The sequence below is a fragment of the Mixophyes fleayi genome, chromosome 6 (assembly GCF_038048845.1).
Source record: "Mixophyes fleayi isolate aMixFle1 chromosome 6, aMixFle1.hap1, whole genome shotgun sequence".
NCBI lineage: Eukaryota > Metazoa > Chordata > Amphibia > Anura > Limnodynastidae > Mixophyes > Mixophyes fleayi.
The window spans coordinates 60,737,094-60,755,606 of record NC_134407.1 but is presented as its reverse complement, the minus strand read 5'-3'; the positions used below and the strand labels follow the sequence as shown (position 1 = coordinate 60,755,606).

The 18,513-nt window shown below is 38.7% G+C and overlaps 1 protein-coding gene across 3 annotated transcripts in view; it reads right to left on the bottom strand.

Annotated features, from left to right (window-relative positions):
- Positions 1-18,513, bottom strand: part of USP54 (ubiquitin specific peptidase 54) — a 94,882-nt gene that overhangs the window by 19,590 nt on the left and 56,779 nt on the right. For all 3 annotated transcript variants that reach the window (XM_075216700.1, XM_075216698.1, XM_075216697.1), the window contains exons 4-14: positions 15,135-15,269; positions 11,388-11,501; positions 10,900-10,982; positions 8,414-8,519; positions 8,161-8,307; positions 7,320-7,469; positions 6,469-6,637; positions 4,565-4,735; positions 3,891-4,022; positions 3,411-3,788; positions 668-902 (exon numbers count right to left, since the gene is read on the bottom strand). In XM_075216700.1, the coding sequence (XP_075072801.1) occupies positions 668-902; positions 3,411-3,788; positions 3,891-4,022; positions 4,565-4,735; positions 6,469-6,637; positions 7,320-7,469; positions 8,161-8,307; positions 8,414-8,519; positions 10,900-10,982; positions 11,388-11,501; positions 15,135-15,269 (1,820 nt within the window). The remainder of the gene's footprint in view (positions 1-667; positions 903-3,410; positions 3,789-3,890; positions 4,023-4,564; positions 4,736-6,468; positions 6,638-7,319; positions 7,470-8,160; positions 8,308-8,413; positions 8,520-10,899; positions 10,983-11,387; positions 11,502-15,134; positions 15,270-18,513) is intronic.

Here is an 18,513-nt window from a genome sequence, read left to right as displayed (position 1 = left end):
GTGTCTTAATATAAGTTTTCCTACTTGCCAGAGGAAACAATCGAACCTTCGAGTCAGGCAGATATTATATGAGGACTCGCTACTCCTATGTCATATCACTATCATCATGCTGATTGACAGGCAAGTCCTAAACTGCAGCAAGATTTCACTATCTACAGAAGTAAGTAAGGGGAGAGAGTTGTCCTTAGAATTACCTTATCCCAAACAAAAAAATACATTGAAAGTGAATACTTCTGCCATTGGCTCAGCTTTGTGCATTCAATCTGAAATATACTGACTTTTTTTTTTACATAAGTATCATAGCACAGAACCACTAATCTCTCATATCACTGCAATGGCAGTAAAGTAAAGAATCCACTTCCTGTACTTCATGTTAAAACGGTCTCCTCTATAATTACGCCTACTGCTTATAAATGAATAATATCATTCTCTAACTGAACAGTACAATATGCTTCAAAATGATCTTTTCTTTAGAATGTAGGTTAATAAAAAAAAAAAAAAAACCGTACATGAAATTTTAACAGCTTATAAAATGTCCTACTTATAGTTTAATCAATTAAACAGTGTACTTTTAAAAGTATATAGTTATATTAAGACATTTAAAAGAAAATAATCCGGATCCAGTAATTGAGAAAAACAACTAGCAAGTTAAACCCATTGCAATTACCGAAAAGCACTACAGTTTTCTGATAAAGGCAAATCCATGCTGATCGGACTATTGCTGTTCCGTTCACTACTTTCATAGCCAGACTCCATTCTCTGGATAAGACGAGGCTGCTGGTGATCCACGATGTGGGAAGCTCCACGTCCCACACCCCAGCTCCTATATTTCAAGCACGGATGCTTCTCCTTTGTATCAGGGGTGGTATTTTCTCGCAGCTCACTGACAGACAGTTCCTTTGCTTTTACATAAGGGAAGAAATTGAACAGAAATGTCACCTTCGGGAAACCATTTTATTCAATGCTTTAAAACAAGATGCCCCCGATTCATTAAGGAACATGAATGACGATACGTGCCGTATTCTACGTAAAATTTATCTGCCCATGCCTAGAAACGGACTATACGCCAGTGAACACAAGTGTATGCAATTTATCTCTGAATGCAAAGGACACTTCCGACAGCCTGCGATTTCAAGGCAGAGAGTGGAAAGGGGCTCAGGAACGTAGTCAATGTACAGTAAGGGTGTGCCAAGGATGATTGCACACACATCTGTTAGATTCAAGCTCTGGGCAACACTCAGGTACGTGATTTTCAGCCATAACACCAGCTACTGAGTAGGTGGCAGTGCCGAGTGATAGTGATGACAGTGACGTATGCATGATATGAATGAACATGTGTTTGCTATCAAGAGCAACTACAAAAATGTATTTTATGTACAGTAGGCTTGAATAACATCCTGATATGTATATATCACGGGGTGGAGGGGGCGGTTTCTGTTTTAATGTTTTTGTCATTAATGACTATAAATGCTTATTAACAGGTGTCAATATGTTTAATAATGCAATTATTTTTCTGCGCATTCTGATGGGATTTTATATATACATAGGAATTGTGCGTATCCTGCAGTGTGTTGTGTGTCTGCATACGGCAAGTGACGTATAGGTAGATTGTAATTAAAAAAATAAAAAACAAATTGCGTTCATTTTGCGTTCCTTAATGAACCAGGCCATCATCTTTGTGGAGACATTCCACCAACTATATGCACATTATTTTAATACTGTAAGAACAAATACAGCCTGTGTGTATTCACAGCTGCTTTAAAGAGTTAGCAGGATTCGGGTTTCTTTGCAAAACATATTGCAACATGTGCCGGTAACCCAAAAGAGGAATAGTGGAATGTATTAGGTTCTCTCAAGAGAGCTGCACAAGAAATATAAAGCTTCTTGTTTCCATAGGTACACATTACATTGTGCCAGAGGGGAGGCAAGATCAGAGCACTGTTAGATGCTCCACTACTAAGCATCAGAAAACCCCCTTTATTAAAACATATGTGACTATTATACATCAGTAGCTTATATTCAGTAATGTAACAGAAAAATAGCTACATTTAATTTGTACATTCATCATCATCATCACCATTTATTTATATAGCGCCACTGATTCCGCAGCGCTGTACAGAGAACTCATTCACATCAGTCCCTGCCCCATTGGAGCTTACAGTCTAAATTCCCATTAGATTTACATGTACTGTAGGCAGGTAGCTTAAATGTAGGCAACATGAGACAAGCAATATATAACCCAAAGCAGCAAACCCACATACGCTTTTTCTTTACATAGCAAGCACCTTTTAAGCATACGTTTTCTTAGCTGTCCTACAAATCATGATATCCTTTACAAAATCTCTCTGGAGGGCAGAAAAGCATGGCTGTTGTAAGTCTCACACACACACTCGGACTGTCAGTATGTCATGTGATGGCAGAGGAGGGAGAATGAGGGGGAGAATTTTACAGTGCGGACAGAGGGGCATTACAAAACCTCTCTTGCGTAATATATCGCTATGTGACTTAACCACAGCCTGAAGAAATAAAACCAAGGAAAATGGAAATTGCCAAGCTTCTTCTCCATGGGATTGCTGTTTTAACACTTAATGACTATGATACTGTATACCATAATTAATATTAGTCAGACTAAATTTCATGTTTACTAGATATGCTAATTTCCCCATAAAGTAGTTTTTATTTAAAAAAAAAATTGTCAAATTTACGGTTACGTTTGCCATTATCTGTGTGCAAAAGTCTTTACGTGCGAGTAGGGAGAGAAGATTGGTGGTGGGCAGATAACATTTGAGAGTTGGAGCCCTGTTTATGCGAATTTTTGCAATATTTATGCGGTGCAGCTTTCATGCATTGTAAAGATACGCAACATTCACAAAAAGACATGTGTCAAGCGTGGGCGTCACATTCTTAAGTTGCGGGGGAGATGGAGGGAAACGGGCATTTAAACATTTAAACTTTTATTATTATTATTTTACCTATTCATTTGTTTTTAGGGAGAGAAGGTGGGTGGTGCATATGGAAATGATCCAAGCCTCCTGGTGTCTCACGGCATTATACAATAAATTTAGAATTTGTACACGCTACTTGGTGCACTAAATTGCAGTAGATGGCTTTTGCACTGCAGCAACATATCTCCTGTAAGAGAGGCAAAGATTGTGTCTGTTCTGTCTCTCCCTGCATGCAGTCCTAGGGAAGTCAAGTCGCCCCTATCCCAAAGTGGAAGTCAGCTTCTGCAATAATGAGCACAGCTATTAATCTGTCGCATAACAAGGAGCAGAAGAAAACTAGTGCAACAGGAAAGCAATTGCCCACCAGGCATACAGGACTTGGATCTATGTCCTGTCACACAGCAACAAAAAACAAAACAAAACACTAATCTATGCTGTGTGATCATAACGAAGAAAATTCCTTACCAGAGTCTTCTGAGAAAGGACTAAGTGGACTATATCCTGTGTTTTTCCTCTTTTCTGTTCTGAAGATGCTATCAACATTTAATGGCTCACGTGTTGGGCGCCAAGTAGGCCGATACCTATTGGATAACCCAGATTTTGCGTCGTTGCCGTTTTCCATCTCCCAGTCCCTTGGTCGTACTGTTAAGCTAGAAGGTGGCTTGATCTCTGCTTGATCTACAGCACTTCCAACATGATGCAAGCTTTGCGTCGTTTGTGATGCTTGCGATGGTCTGCTGTGAATCATATTGCTAACAGTCGCTTTAAAGTCTCTCAACCTGCTGGAACTACTGGACAACTTCAGACCTGCTCTTGGAGCTTGCTTCTCCTTTAAAGTTTCCCCTAATACAATAAACAACCAGTTATACAGAAAGAAAACATACCCATAAAAAGAAAAAAAAAGGGGTTATCATGTAGGAGAATTAATAATACTGCAGGTCAGACCTTCACTATGATAACCTGAAGATTGGGATTCATCTCCTTTTCTCCGAGGACGACTGGAACTTCTCTTCCGGTCAGTTAAGGGTCCCTTCCTTGAAAAGTGTCGCTGACTACACTCACTATCTGTCAGGTGTCCTGTACATAAGATAGTAGACCGTAAGAGTGCATAAGACAGACACCTGGACAGCAACATAACAGCTCATTATAGATATCTAAATAACGGATACCTTGAAAGCTTGAAGTAGTAATGTTTCTGATTCCTCCAAAGTAATAGAAAGATAAATTCTCACAAACATGAAAGTCAAGCTGCAATTCTTGAGAACGTGAGAAGCTGCTCTGTTCATCTGATATCATGTATTGCAATAATTGGTATGTATTACTAAAAGGGTTCTATTTATTAGATGGCAAGGAAAATAATTCCAAAAAGCTGTTCATGAGACGGTCTAAGATAATTCTAGTACACTAATCGTTTCAGTAATTGATTCAGCCACCATTTGTTTTGCTCCGTTGCAATAAATGTAACCCTCTTTAAGCTGCATATGAAACTTTGCTTTCTAGGGCATGAAAATGGATGTCTTAGAGATCTGTCTCTGTTTAATGTTGTTACACAGGAACCTTTGTTAAAATATACATTGTGGGCTCCAATGGAGATCAATCTCCTGGAGAATGACAGGTACCTGTATCTCTACTGCTCTGTGAAGCTGCATCGCTCTCCAGGTTGTAGATGACGGTGCCTTGGGAGTCAGAGGAGAAATGGCTGACCACAGATTCATGATGGGAATGTTTGTAGTGATAGCTATCTGTGGAGGAGTCCGTCCTGGTGTCACTGGAGATGGAGGGCTCCCTGCCTGATGGACAACACAGGATTTACAACAACTGTGAGAAACAATGTATGTCACTCTAATATCAACAGTATTAATAACAAAGTGTAATGAATGAAATATAATACTGTGAACCACTAAACGTGGAAACATAAAAATAAACTTTTCTTACACAATGCTACTTTCTGGTTTTGTGCATAGGTGATAAAACGAGAATATCTCACTGCTACTTCCACACAACGGTATGGCCACATAACTATTCCCTATACTGGCCACCTTCCACGCAGACTGTAACTGGATCCACCAGGGATTGACTCAGAAAGCCCGTTGTACCCGACCCCACTAACCCTCCGAGTAATAATGGAGCACACACTTAGTTATGAACAGTCAAATTGGTGTTTATTTTGGGGGAAGTAAATGGGTAGGGCAGATTTAATGAAAGGGAGATTCTGGACTGGGTAAGTGGAACAAAGGGGAAGATAATAATCAATGGCAACAGTACGGTGAACATTAATGACAAAAATCAAGATGGCCACTACATGTGTATTCTCTGGCCCCCAACTCTCCAAACTGCACGCACACAGTGCAAAACAATAATAATGCAATAATCACAGTCCAAATAATATTAAATAATTTATAATATACACTATTTAACATTGGGACACTTGTGGACACGCTGGTAACAGATGCTTTTAACTTGGCTATCTTTAGGTGTAACTTGTACTAGATCTCTGATAATTTGAACATCTCTATATCACTGACAGGTAACTCAGTCTATGATATAAGTACAGATTACTATTAGGAGATTTAAAATGTAAAATTAGAGGCACAGTGTTCTTTATTAATGCAGCAGTAAGAGTGTTACTATGCTTGGTGTGTTACCACTTATCTCTTTCTATCTCTGGGTGGAGATTAAGGTCTCCGCAGCTCTAGGATCAGACTTCCTGCAAGCCTGGTCTTGCTAGCTGTCCTTGTCTGTTCACACGTAGTTCACCAACAGCTGGAGACTCCCCACAGAGCACATAGGCTCGCTTTCCATGAAACGTCCTCAGGCTGCAGGTATCCATTTACAGATTCTCCTGTGCAATACTACACCATGCAGCTTTTCTGGTAGCTCTGGTGTCAGTCTCCTTGCACACTCTGTCTCTCCAGCATACTCACCTCTCAGATCTCTCTCCTTCCCCTGACTCTACCACATCCTTTCAGTTCTTGGGCACCTCTCAGATTGCTTTCTCTTTTCCTTTCCTGTCACTCCTCCCAGCCCTGTAACACTGCAGAGGCTGAACCTTTCTTCACCACTCGTTCACCTGAGAACATGTTGTCCGGGCTGCACAGCACAGAGCATCCTTGAGATAGATATCTATACATCTATCTCTATCTATCTATATATAGGATTTAGGTTTTGTGGCCTTAATTCAGGAAGGGAATGAGCAACAGTAAATTTGGTCTGCGATACACAGACTTTTTAACATATATGAAAAAAAGCAATAGGTCATGTGTCGGCCTTTTCATGTTCGTATTGAAACGAATACTACTAATCTTTCAAGAAATTAACTGCACATAAATAATTTACAGGTTAGATATGAATTTTATATTAACAATTGCAGAAAGTAAAAGGATAAACATGTGAATTATGGATGTGCCAAATGTGCCAATGTTTTAAGATGCAAAATAAAAATAAGCAGAGCATCAACTGCATACAACCACTTAAAGAATTGCAGACATTGTATACAGAGCAGTACAGAAACTGGTTTACGCACCAGAATCTTCACTGTCATAGCAAGTTCTGCTGTACTGCCGAAGATCCATCTGAGACAGGACATCTGGTACAGATACCGGGGTACCCCTGGGATCAGCATACAGAAGGAGCAATGGTTGATAGTGACCCTTTATACACTTTGTAACTACGTCTTTCCATTTTGGACCGATCTGAAACAAAAAACAAAATACAAAGAAGGTAATCACCTACACATCTACTTTTTTATGCACAATTCAGACAGTGTTTGTTAGTGCTATTTTCCATAAGTAGTGCAATACAAATAATAAATATGTTGTGTTATTACATGTCAATAAGAACAATAAGTTTCATTGTTAAAACATCCAAACTAAACAAGGCTACAAAAAAGGTAGGGTATCCCCAGGCACTCACACTAGTGAATTGATGCACTGCTAGACGTAAGAAACCATCATTCCCGGTGTGAATAAAGCAAATAATTTAAAGAAAATCTGGTAGCGGTACTAAACAAGAAATACAAAATATTTGCCATTAGGTTTTGAGGAACATCACAGCTAATTGAATCTCCCCTAGGTGTATTGTTTAATCCTTAAATATGTATTTAGTGCCACTACCAGATTTCCTTTTCATTATTTGTATTAAAAGTAGGCAAAAGGGGCTTAAATGAAAAAAAATATATATTTGTGCTTTTAATGTATGGAGAGAACCCTGCAAAGTCAAATTAAGAATCATTAACAATATTGTGGTTTTGGTGCGATTTTTTTTTACATAACACAAAAATAACAAAATGTTCACTCTATAGGTAGCAATTATAAAATGCCTGAAATAAATGTAAACAAGCAAGGTTTGTTTTTAAGTGATCATTCAGGTTGTTACCTCTTTTACATGGGCATCATCAAAATACATCCACTTGCGTATCTTGGTTTGAAAGAAGAAGGTGGAGTAATGTTTGCCATAGTAACAGATCATTCCTACCAGGTAAAGCTCTGAGTGCTTTGCTCGGTCATCTGTAACCCTATAAAATAACTGAACACAAGAGGTCTTCTTGATGATCGATAAACTATACATTGATTTAAATTATAAAAAAGACAAACAAAATAAAACTGGACAATGCTTTATCCTGCAAAGGGCAGAACCAGAATTTCTACAGTTTATATATTCAGTACAATACATTCATACATATGTTACATTTATTATACAAACACACCATCTCATATAAGCATTTCCCCCACTTTGAACCCTGTAAAATAAAAAGCACCTGTTTTCTGTGACCTATATAAAAGCACTTGTACTTTGGTCCTATGCACTTTATATCGTCTCAGGACTTCTAATATTCTTGCGTTTTAACTTTATTACCGTTATAGAGAATGTATATTACACAAAGACAATATATAGTAGGTGGACATTCTTCATTGAAATGCCTAAATACATATGTATTAAATTTCAACTATTTGGAAATCAGCAATTATTATATGCAATAAAACATGTTTTGACCCTCATTAATTATAACCATGAGGAAAAAAAAAAAGCTGTACTACAAAAGGGACATTACATAGAATGTTTATTTTTGGACTCCTGGATAGTCATTGGATGCAATATATCTCTTGATTGTTGATAGTGTCTAGCATCAAACACAGCAATTAGGCTATATCAAGCCCTACATATTGATGGTTCTGAAAACTGCTAATTCAACAGCGCAGTGCAAAAAGATACTCACATCCCCAAGCTTCAGACAGGTTCCAAGGCTGTGAATAACATCCTCTGCCAGATCCGAGTGATCAGAGTCCCACACCAGTCCTATGGTGATTATCTGGGGAGCGTTCATTAGCACTCGGCGGATTCGGATTTTCTCACCACAACTGCTCTGTAAATACAATGTTACTGTTACAGAACAATTATGAAGTACAGCACCTAAAATGTTATTATATAGAAGCAAAAATACACCATACAATAATGTCCTGACTACTCACTGGACAGTTTCTTAGGTCTCCCATTGTACTAGCTTTTTGCAGTAATTCTCCAAACATATCAGGTGTTGGTTTTTCTCTTCTTTCTAACATACAGATCGCCTGGTTGCTGTAGTTTTTAGCAAACAAGAAATAAAACAGCAGTGAAGTAATGACAACTGCGATACCAGTTCTAACAGTCAAATCAACACTGGTAGAGTAAAGGCTTGCAGAGACATATTAATATCTATAGTAACCTAGTGCAAATGCTTTGTGGTGAACAAGCTCACGAACTAGTAGCAAAATGCTTTAGCACAGATCATGAAAGAAGTAGAAAAAAACCTCTTATGATAAAATCACATATTTTGTTTTCGACCACATCTGACAGATTGATAGCCAATAAAACGATTGTTACAAAAACTCAATGTAAGCAGTACATTAAGCAGCTGCCATAAATTTGTGCTAGAACAGTTCTACTTCTCTGCTGTCCGCCCCAGCCCCAACCCCAAACCCAGCTGGGCTCACCAAGAGGTCCAATGGTCCAACAATGCGCTAGTCTATTACTCTCTGCTACTCGGTTGGACGTATTAAAAACACACACATTTTGGCCCTGCCACTTTTCCCACTGGGAAATTCTAATTTACTGAGAGGGGCATGAACACCACCATCAGGGCCGGACTGGCCATCTGGCCCTTCTGGCAAATGCCAGAAGGGCCGATGGTCAGTAGGGCCGGTTCGAGCAGTCAGTCAGTGCACTGACACTTCCTGGTCACATGTGCCGCGCGCAGCTACTACTACACTACTGTGTGGTAAAATATGATTTTGGGGCACTACTGTGTGGTAAAATATGATTTTGGGGGACCACTGTGTGGTAAAATATGATTTTGGGGGGACTACTGTGTGGTAAAATATGATTTTGGGGGGACTACTGTGTGGTAAAATATGATTTTGGGGGGACTACTGTGTGGTAAAATATGATTTTAGGGCACTACTGTGTGGTAAAATATGATTTTGGGGCACTACTGTGTGGTATATCAATTGGGGGCATGAGGGAAGGAGGAGAATGTTAATATAATGTGAGAGGTAGGCTATTAATTTAATGGTGAAGTTTAGGTGGGGGCTAATTATTTAATTAGTGCTATTTTATTTGTGGGGTGATGTGGGTTAATTTTATATTAGGGCCTAGCAATTTAAGATAAGGTGATTGGACCTTTAATTTAATGATGGGGTGGTTTGGGGGCTATTAATTGAAAGTGAGGCTGTTTGTGGAAAAAAATGTGAATATGAATTATTTAACGGCAGTGATGGTTGCGGGAAATAGGTATATTTATTAAAACGTAAACGCTATTTCATTTATTACTGGGGTTGTTTGGAGGAAGGGAAATAGGTTTATTTATCTGCAGCAGCAGCAGCTATTTATATGAAATGTGAATACTAGTATTTTAATGTTGGGGCTGGAGGGAGGCCTAATTCTAAAACATGGGTTGTATTGATTAAACACCAGGGCTGGTTGGATTTTTCTAAATTGCGTGTACCCATTTTTTTTTCCAAATAGGGCCTCCAGCATTCCAGTAACCAGACAAGCAGCAACTGAACTAAAGACACCAGGAGCCAGAGGTGGTGAAACTAACAAGACCAATAGGAGAGAGCAGTACAGCCTGCCAACTGTCCTGAATCTGGTGGGGAAGTCCCGAATTTTGGTGACTGTCTCGTTTAGTGAGATTTGGGCCGACTACAAGGACAGTTGGGAGGTAAGTCCCGCTGCACACTGTACTGCTTGTGAAGGCAGAGCTGCGTGCAACTAACAGTATTGCACACAGTATTGCCTGTGTATTTGTCTAACATTTGTCTAAAATGATAGCCATGTTACATAATAGGGGCTCCCTGTCTTAAATACCTCAGGCCCCCCAAGCGTTAATCTAGCTCTGGTTAGCAGGAGGGAGCGGATAGCCGCTCCAAGTCTCTGGATAGGACACAGCCTGCAGAGCAAGCCGAGGAGCTCTAAGTCTCACATGATTTGGTAATCTTGTGAGACTAAGAGCTTCCCTGCTCACTCTACAGGAAGTTCCCACCCTGATGGATGTCAGCAGCACCAGAAGCATAGATAAGTACAGTGGGCTGGGGTTGTCATAATGTGCTTCGGGGGTGGCGTGATAAATGTAATGTTTTATTTTAATGAATGTATCATTGCCCCATGTTGGCCACACCCACAACACAATGTGGTCACGCCATTTTCGTTGCCGCCGCGCAGGCCCACCTTGGTTTCTTTCCTGCTGGAACTGAGGTGGGCCTGTGGACTATAAATGCCAGGGCTAATTTTTAGTCCCAGTCCGGCCCTGACCACCACTGTTGAAATGGACACGAGGCAGATGGAGAGGAATCCATCATTGGTTTCATTCAATACACAGCATATCAATTAAACTAAACGCCAAAGTAACATCACATTCTAATTGGCTGGTGGGCACCCACAAAATACAGCACTTGTCACTTTAAAAGGATTAGCAGCTTACCAGAGTGCAGTGGTGGAGATATAATGCACCATCTGAATAAAAGGCAGAGGGTCTGATGTGGCCCCACAGCTTGTACACACACACTGTAAGAGCAAATACAATTATATTATATAGCAGACAATGCATTCCTTACAGCAGATTATAGGATATAAACCATAGGCGAGCTTACAAGCAATATATCCAAAACACTAGTAAGTTTAAATATCCTCATTATCTAAAATAATGGATGAGGCTATCCTCATAACACAGAAGTGTTCCTGATAAATAATGATGTAATGGCATCATTAAGCAATTACTGTAAACAATGACATAATTAAGCAACATTTAAAGGAACGCCCATTTAACGCTTAAACATGCAACAAAAGAGGCCTTATCATTTGACTCCATCAAATTGTTTACCAATACTACTACTACTACTACTACTACTACTACTACTACTAATAGTAAAAAAAAAAAAATCATAGTATACAACTCGATCTGGGCCATACCTGCTCAAACAAGGTCATTGCAAACTTCTGATGAGAAATACAATGTTGGGCAGTGCAGATATCTTCTTTGGATTCATCTGCGATGTGAATGTGGAGGCGGATTAAAAGATTTTCCTGTGCATGAAATTAATGGCGTTAAAAAACTTGTGTACGGACATTGTCAGTAATCTGACAGTTAAAGGCTATTATACATAGAAATTAAGTAAAAATGACAAAGACAGAACGCTTGAACATTTTATTATTGTGATCCTACAAATGAGCACACTGCTATAATAGTCCTGCTATTGTAATACAGGCTGCACCCATGTGCGTGCTTTGAAATAAAACAAAAAAAAACTAGTGAGACATTTCATTACAATATACGGTAGTTATTTTGGTTTGTTAAACTTGTTGAGACTAATCTGCTACCTTCATTTCTTTGCATTAAAACTGTATGTGCTTTATCTACACTGCAAAAAAAAGGTCAGCTGTGGCTCTATATCATTGTGTTTCAGGTTGCTGCAATTTAAAGTAATACGAGATGGTATTTTTTTTTGGTGTGATGCACTTGCTCTGTTTAGTTTCTTGATTACCCTTTTTATGTGACTCAGACCCCTATAATCATGTATGACATAAGTGTTAGAATATGTATTGAAGTTACTTATGTTTAAAGCTGCAATCAAACATAGAAGGTTTTTATGTTCTTTAAATAGCAAGTTAAGAACTTTTTAACCATGCATCTGATCACTTTTTTCAAAATCTCTCTGGAATGCAGACAAGTATGGCTGCCTGTCACACATACAGACTCAACATGTCATGTGAATGCAGGGAGGGGAAGACGTTGGTGGATTTTACCGTGCACAGAGCAGACAGAACACAGCGGGACGTATCAACGCCTCACTGCTCACTACATCACATGCCATGTGACTGTGGTTGCCATGGTTGACACCATAGAAACTGTGCAAAATTCTAAATCATTAAGAGCCGCCTGAAGAAACCAACCAAGGAAAAAAATTATCAAGCTCCTCCTTGTAGCCTGCCACATTGATTTATGTTAAAAAAACAAAAGAAAACAAATGTTTGGATTACGGTTTTAAATTGCCTCTATGTAGAGCACACTTATTAAACTTTCTAGAAAGGAAAGAAAGTGGAGGTGTTGCCCATAGCAACCAATAAGATTCTAGCTTTCATTTTCTAGAATGTATTAGATAAATTATAGCTAGAATCTGAATGGTTGCTTGGGACAACACCTCCACTTTTCCTTGTCAGACCGTTTGATACATTTACCCTTAAGGATTCACATGGGCCTCCGTCAGTTCACACTAAATGCACTAGAAGAACTGGAGACAGGTACTGGAATGAGGAAAATCTGCGTTAAAAACCATTTAAGTAAAAATGAAATCAACAACTAGAAACTATATTTTAAATATCTGTTCTTCTGATATAGTTGTACAGTTAGAAACATAGAATTTGAAGGCAAACAAGAACCACTTGGCCCATCTAGTCTGCCCATTGTTTTATTCTAGTCTGCCCATTGTTTTATTAACCTATGATAACCTTAAACCTTATTTGATCCATTATTCTTTATAAGGACATTCTTATATCTATCCCAAGCATGTTTAAACTGCTCTACCGTATTAGCCTCTACCACCTCTGATGGGAGGCTATTCCACTACCCTTTCTGGGAAGTAGTTTTTCCTCAAATTTCCTCTGAACCTACTTCCCTCCAGTTTCAGTGCATGTCCTCGTTTGCATCGGTTATAATCTACAGAAAGCTTAAGATACAGCACGACTAGTGTACAGGCAAGCAGCCAGTGTGACAAGCCTGCTGGAACGATTTGGTTGTTTACGTATTATGTTAGAAGAATGATACACATATTGGAATAACTGCATGGATCTGTGAAAAACAAAAATACAACACACATCTCAGTCCTACCCTTCAGAAAAATGTATATATAAATAGAATATAACAAGGTTCCCTTTTAGAATACATAATATCCAGAGTCAGGCTTCACTTTCACAAGGGAGGAAAGACCTACAAAAGACTACCTCACCAAATCAATATAAATAAATAACAGTGACAAAAAGTATAATAAAGAGAGTAAAAATGAAGAAACGTCACATTAGGAATGTAAACATTCAAAAGTACATTAGTGTAACAAGAGTGATATCAAGTCAAAATAAGTGATAAGGGAAAACATCTTGCACTAGCCATCTATACGTTGCACCACCGTCCATGGGTTCATCAGTATCTATCTAATAGCCTATCCAGGCGACGTTTTATTACACAAGAGGAGTAATGATATAGTAATATAAGTTTAGCATATTTTCTTCAAGCTACAGAACAAATGATTGTTGGGAAACTCAAAAAAGATGTAAAATACGCTCAGTGAGTTAAAATATACACCATGCCAAATTATAAAAATCTGTGTAAGAATATAATATAAATAGTAGTCATCACCTATAAGCATAGGTAGGAATAATACCATAATACTGCAATTCAGTTTCCAAAGGGAAATCATCACAAAACGTAACATAATAGGTGATGTATTCAACTGCAACCTCCATTTTCCCTTAACTTGAATTTCAGACTGTGGCAGTGCCTCCCCTTGCAAACCTTGCGCTCATGAGAACCAACTCTCTTTGAACAGATTGGAAGGATAACAATGCTACGCCATCATCAGAACAGGCAGCAGTGCCTGGAGCTTATGTAGACAATCACTCATGATATTGGGACAACATACTAAGGAAAGATCCATCAGATGGCTGCAGTTCCAATACCATTTACAGACATCCAAGTAAGCTGCAGGCACCCCGGTTTCATAAGCCAATTTAGGGGACACTATGGCAATGATGCACGCAGTTCTGACAAGGGAAAGGAGTGGTTAAAAATTAAAAATAATACTTTTACTATTAAAGACATGTCTAGTGTTCACAAATGTCAAGCTGTTGTCAAACACACCCTACTTCTCCCTCATTGTGAATTCCTTGGGAGTAGAAATGGGAGAGGCTTTGAAAGGTCTTTCAAAAAATATTTATTAAGATGTGATCCATGACTCTTTCTAAGCAGACTGATCAAGTGATTTATCTGACCTACAATAAATCACTCGATAAAAGGCAGACGCCGCAGACACCAAACTATAGGTATAAATGTAAAAGGATGGGAGAGAGGAGGAGGATTTAGAAATAGTATGGATCTTCCATGATCCCGCTTGTAAAAATGTCAGCTATTGCTCTTACTGTTCTCAGTTTTATTAACACTATATATTTGTGCAAATTAAAATTTACACAAAGAGTACTTGCTGAAGAAAAGGGACCAGTAAACAAACTCAAAATAGGCAACAATGTAGAGGGAGATGTTGTCATTTATTATATAAACTGTAGAAAATGGTCCGGTCATGAACCTTAATGGAAATGTCCATCGTCAGAGTAGATGTAACACATTCCCCTTACCAGACTAGCAGAGGTGACGGAACTGATCAGAACAGATACAGATCTACATCCTGCAGGTGATTGTATTTATCAGGAACTGATGGTGATGTGTGCAGAACAGTGGTAGCAGATCGGAATCCTGTGGAACACACCCAATTAGGTGCCCCATGTTGTTACATGATCTTGCTCACTTTGCAAATTCGCCATTTACAAAGCGCAGAGATTCTTTTTCAAGCTGTGTTGCAGTAATGGCAGAAATACCAGAAGAGAGGGACCAGTAAGGGGAATGGATGGAATGCAAACACTCCTTAATGTATCACTATTACTTTAACTTACAAAACATTCCGCTGCATCGTCCATGATGCCTAGCTGGAAACGCTGTTCATCTTGAAACGTCTTGGCAAGGGCACTACGGAGAGCATCGGATGGTAGCACCTTCTCACTGCTACATTGAAACTGATTGAAAATCCCCTTTATAGGAAAGAAAGAACATTTTAAAACGTATGACATTTATTCCATGTACAGGTAGTATTGATACTTCAACAGCAAATCAAAGCAAAAAATTATTGCATGTATACCCATAGAAACTGATATTTTCTGTGAACAGTTTGTGAGGCTACAAAGTTGCATAAGCTTACATAATTGAAATAGTATGTATCTCGCACAATTACTCCTGGCGCAAATCTATGTCTAACAGTTGTAGATTCATTTTTCTAATAATACAAAAGTGCTACCGTGTGAGCAGACACCACTGGTAATAAAAACAATGATATCATTAGTTGAGACTAACAAACACTGTGTTGATAGCTTTTAGGACGCCGTGTTACCTTACAGGTGAGAGATCACAAAGCACCTGTAAGGGGGGATTTAGGCCCCGCCCCCTTTCTAATTTCTAAGGCTGCCGGCGGCTGCACAGTATGTGCAGGTCCGCTCGGCAGTGACAGTGTGCTGCCCCGCTGCTCTGATTGTGTTTAAAACACAATCAGAGCAGCCGGGCAGCACACTGTCACTGCTGAACGGACCTGCACAGTGTGCAGCCGCCGGCAGCAAGCCCCTGCTAGGGGGGGGCGATCGCCCCGATCGCCCCCCCCCCCCCCCCCCCCCCCGGATCCGCCACTGGGGGTAGACATCCCCTAGAAAAGTGTGTCACACTGTCAATAATGGCTCCTTCTGGAAGGTAATCATCGTATTCCAGATTACAAAGGTCCAGGGCAGAGGATAACGAAGTATAGGCCGATACAGTACACTTAGCACAAGCAATTGGCATCTTTTATATGTGTTTGTAATGAAAATGTATCTTGCTCAAACCAAACGCATATGGAAATACACATGTAAACGGTTTTTAGACACATCTCATTGTATTTATAATGTACTCTATGTCAGACCAAGTGATATTGAACAGGACACATTTTTTACATGTGTTGCTGTACGTGTTTATTTTTAGATGTTTCATCTGGTACAATGTTTTTGTTTTTTTTAAATTTTCACATCTGTTTACAAACAATTATCTAACTTTGTAAAATAATCTTAATTTCAGAATTTACCACCATTATGTACATAGCCTTAGCTACTTTGAATACATTAGTTAAGACTCCAACTTAGAGAGATTCTTGTATTGTCTAAGACAACATGGAACCCTGCAGGATGTATAGCAGTTGTAAGTGCTCAGAACAAAAGACAGAGAGAGGTTAGTAGGGAGTCTATAGTACAAATACCAGTGTCCTACACCCATTTATTTCAGTTAAAAGCTATTTTGGTACACAGCAACAATCATGCCTAATAAGCTAACTATGTACTTAACAATACATACCAAAGCAATTATGTTACTTAAATGGCAGTGCCGTTTATGTGATACAAGTAACAAGCATTCTCTAAAATATTTCAGTATTCTTCACCAGTCAGAAAAGTAACACAGCCCAGTCATGGGTTAGACACACGAAAGGGTAAAATATGATTTATACAGAATTAAAGTAAGTGATCCATTCTAAAACACCAGGCACAAAAACATAAGGGGCGACAAATTAAACTCTCAAAACAAAAGATCATTCTCTTTTTGGGTCTTTTGGCAGTGAAGTGCAGCTCACCCTGGATCTTCTGTAGTTTTGTTGGCACAGAAAAGGCTTGTGGTTAGAGGACAAGGTACTCCTCTCAGGAGAACAAACGGTCACTTCATTCCACTACTGGACTGAATAAATACAATGAAACGAATATCAACAAGGATTTCCGACACGGACAGATAAAATGTGTCTTGGTAATCTAGTTTGAGAATTAAATCTATGGCCGCTGTCAAGATTTCATGTCTTCAATCTTTTTGGAGTCTGATCCCATATTCAGCCTCTCAATTCATAAGGAAAAAGTGACATCTTTGATGCATGAGACACACTGGCCCAGCATACAAAATAGCTTTCTACTTACTGTATGTATAGACCGTTACACATTAAAATATTATAATTATATGTAATATACACACACCCCTCTGAGGATTGTGCCACACAAATGTGTCCTGAAGTATTGGCTGAGAATCACTGTTTTCCCAAAAAAGTCCGGCTATTCCAGCTCTTTACCCAACCAAAAGAGATATAGAAATATATTCTACATGAACTGCAGATATTCACCTTGCAAAGATCTTGCATCATTTTAAAAGGTTATGAAAATTAATATTTTGATCCCCAATTATGCTACTGACATTAATGCTACTTTCACATAGTTCTCTTTTAAGATTGTATATTAAAGTAAATGTTTTAAAAAGCCACTAAAAGTTGGGCACAAATCTGATTGTGCTACTTTACTGTTTTCAACCAAATTAGCCCAGGACAGCAACAATTTAATTCTCAGAATTAAAAATCTGATCGGTCTATGTCCCCATTATACAAAATTTCCCCACTGACAGTTTCTGACATGTGTGGACAGCTTTAGAGTGCCTACCTGCATATGAGTCAATTACATCATCATGGATATAAATAATAAGAGCCTCACTGAAGGCGAGGTTTACCCATTAACTTACTATAAAATATCCATTCCCATAACAGAACCTCGGGAGAGAGAGTTTAAATCTGGTTGTTCCGCAATCCACAAGAGAAAATATTTAAGTGTGGGTCAGTGAGAGAAGTCACTAAGGCTTCCTCTATTTCCTTCACTGAGCTCCAATTGTCAGAGATGACTTAAAAGAGAAGCAAAAGAAACTATTCCTCATGAGCGATGAGAAGCATATAGCTGAAACACACAAAGCAACACCACCTATTTCAGATCGTCTCTTACTGGGTGGCTGAACTATATATTTGATCAAAAATAAAACAAACAAAAAAAAAACATTTTCTTCAATAAATTTTGGAATCTTAATTGTTTAGGTTACATGCCTGCATTTTACTTCTTGATTTGGGTTAAACCCATAAAATATGGCGAAAATGTTTGCAGACAATATGGTAGTCCTCCAAACTTAAGTCATCTGTGATCCCAAGGTGACTGCTTAATTTTACCTTTTAGGACCTACCCCATATTTTACATTTTCCTGTCCTTCTCCCCAGCCTATATTTTGTACCTGTAGACTGTTCATAGATGGTTTTACATACATTCTGCTAAATGTTACAAATAAAACTTCCAAATTATGTTCTAAAAACCCAAATAGATACAAAACTATACAATTCTCCAGACCACATGTTACTGCCAAAGAATTCATCAACATTACCATGTTACAAAGAAAGATATGTTGACTTGA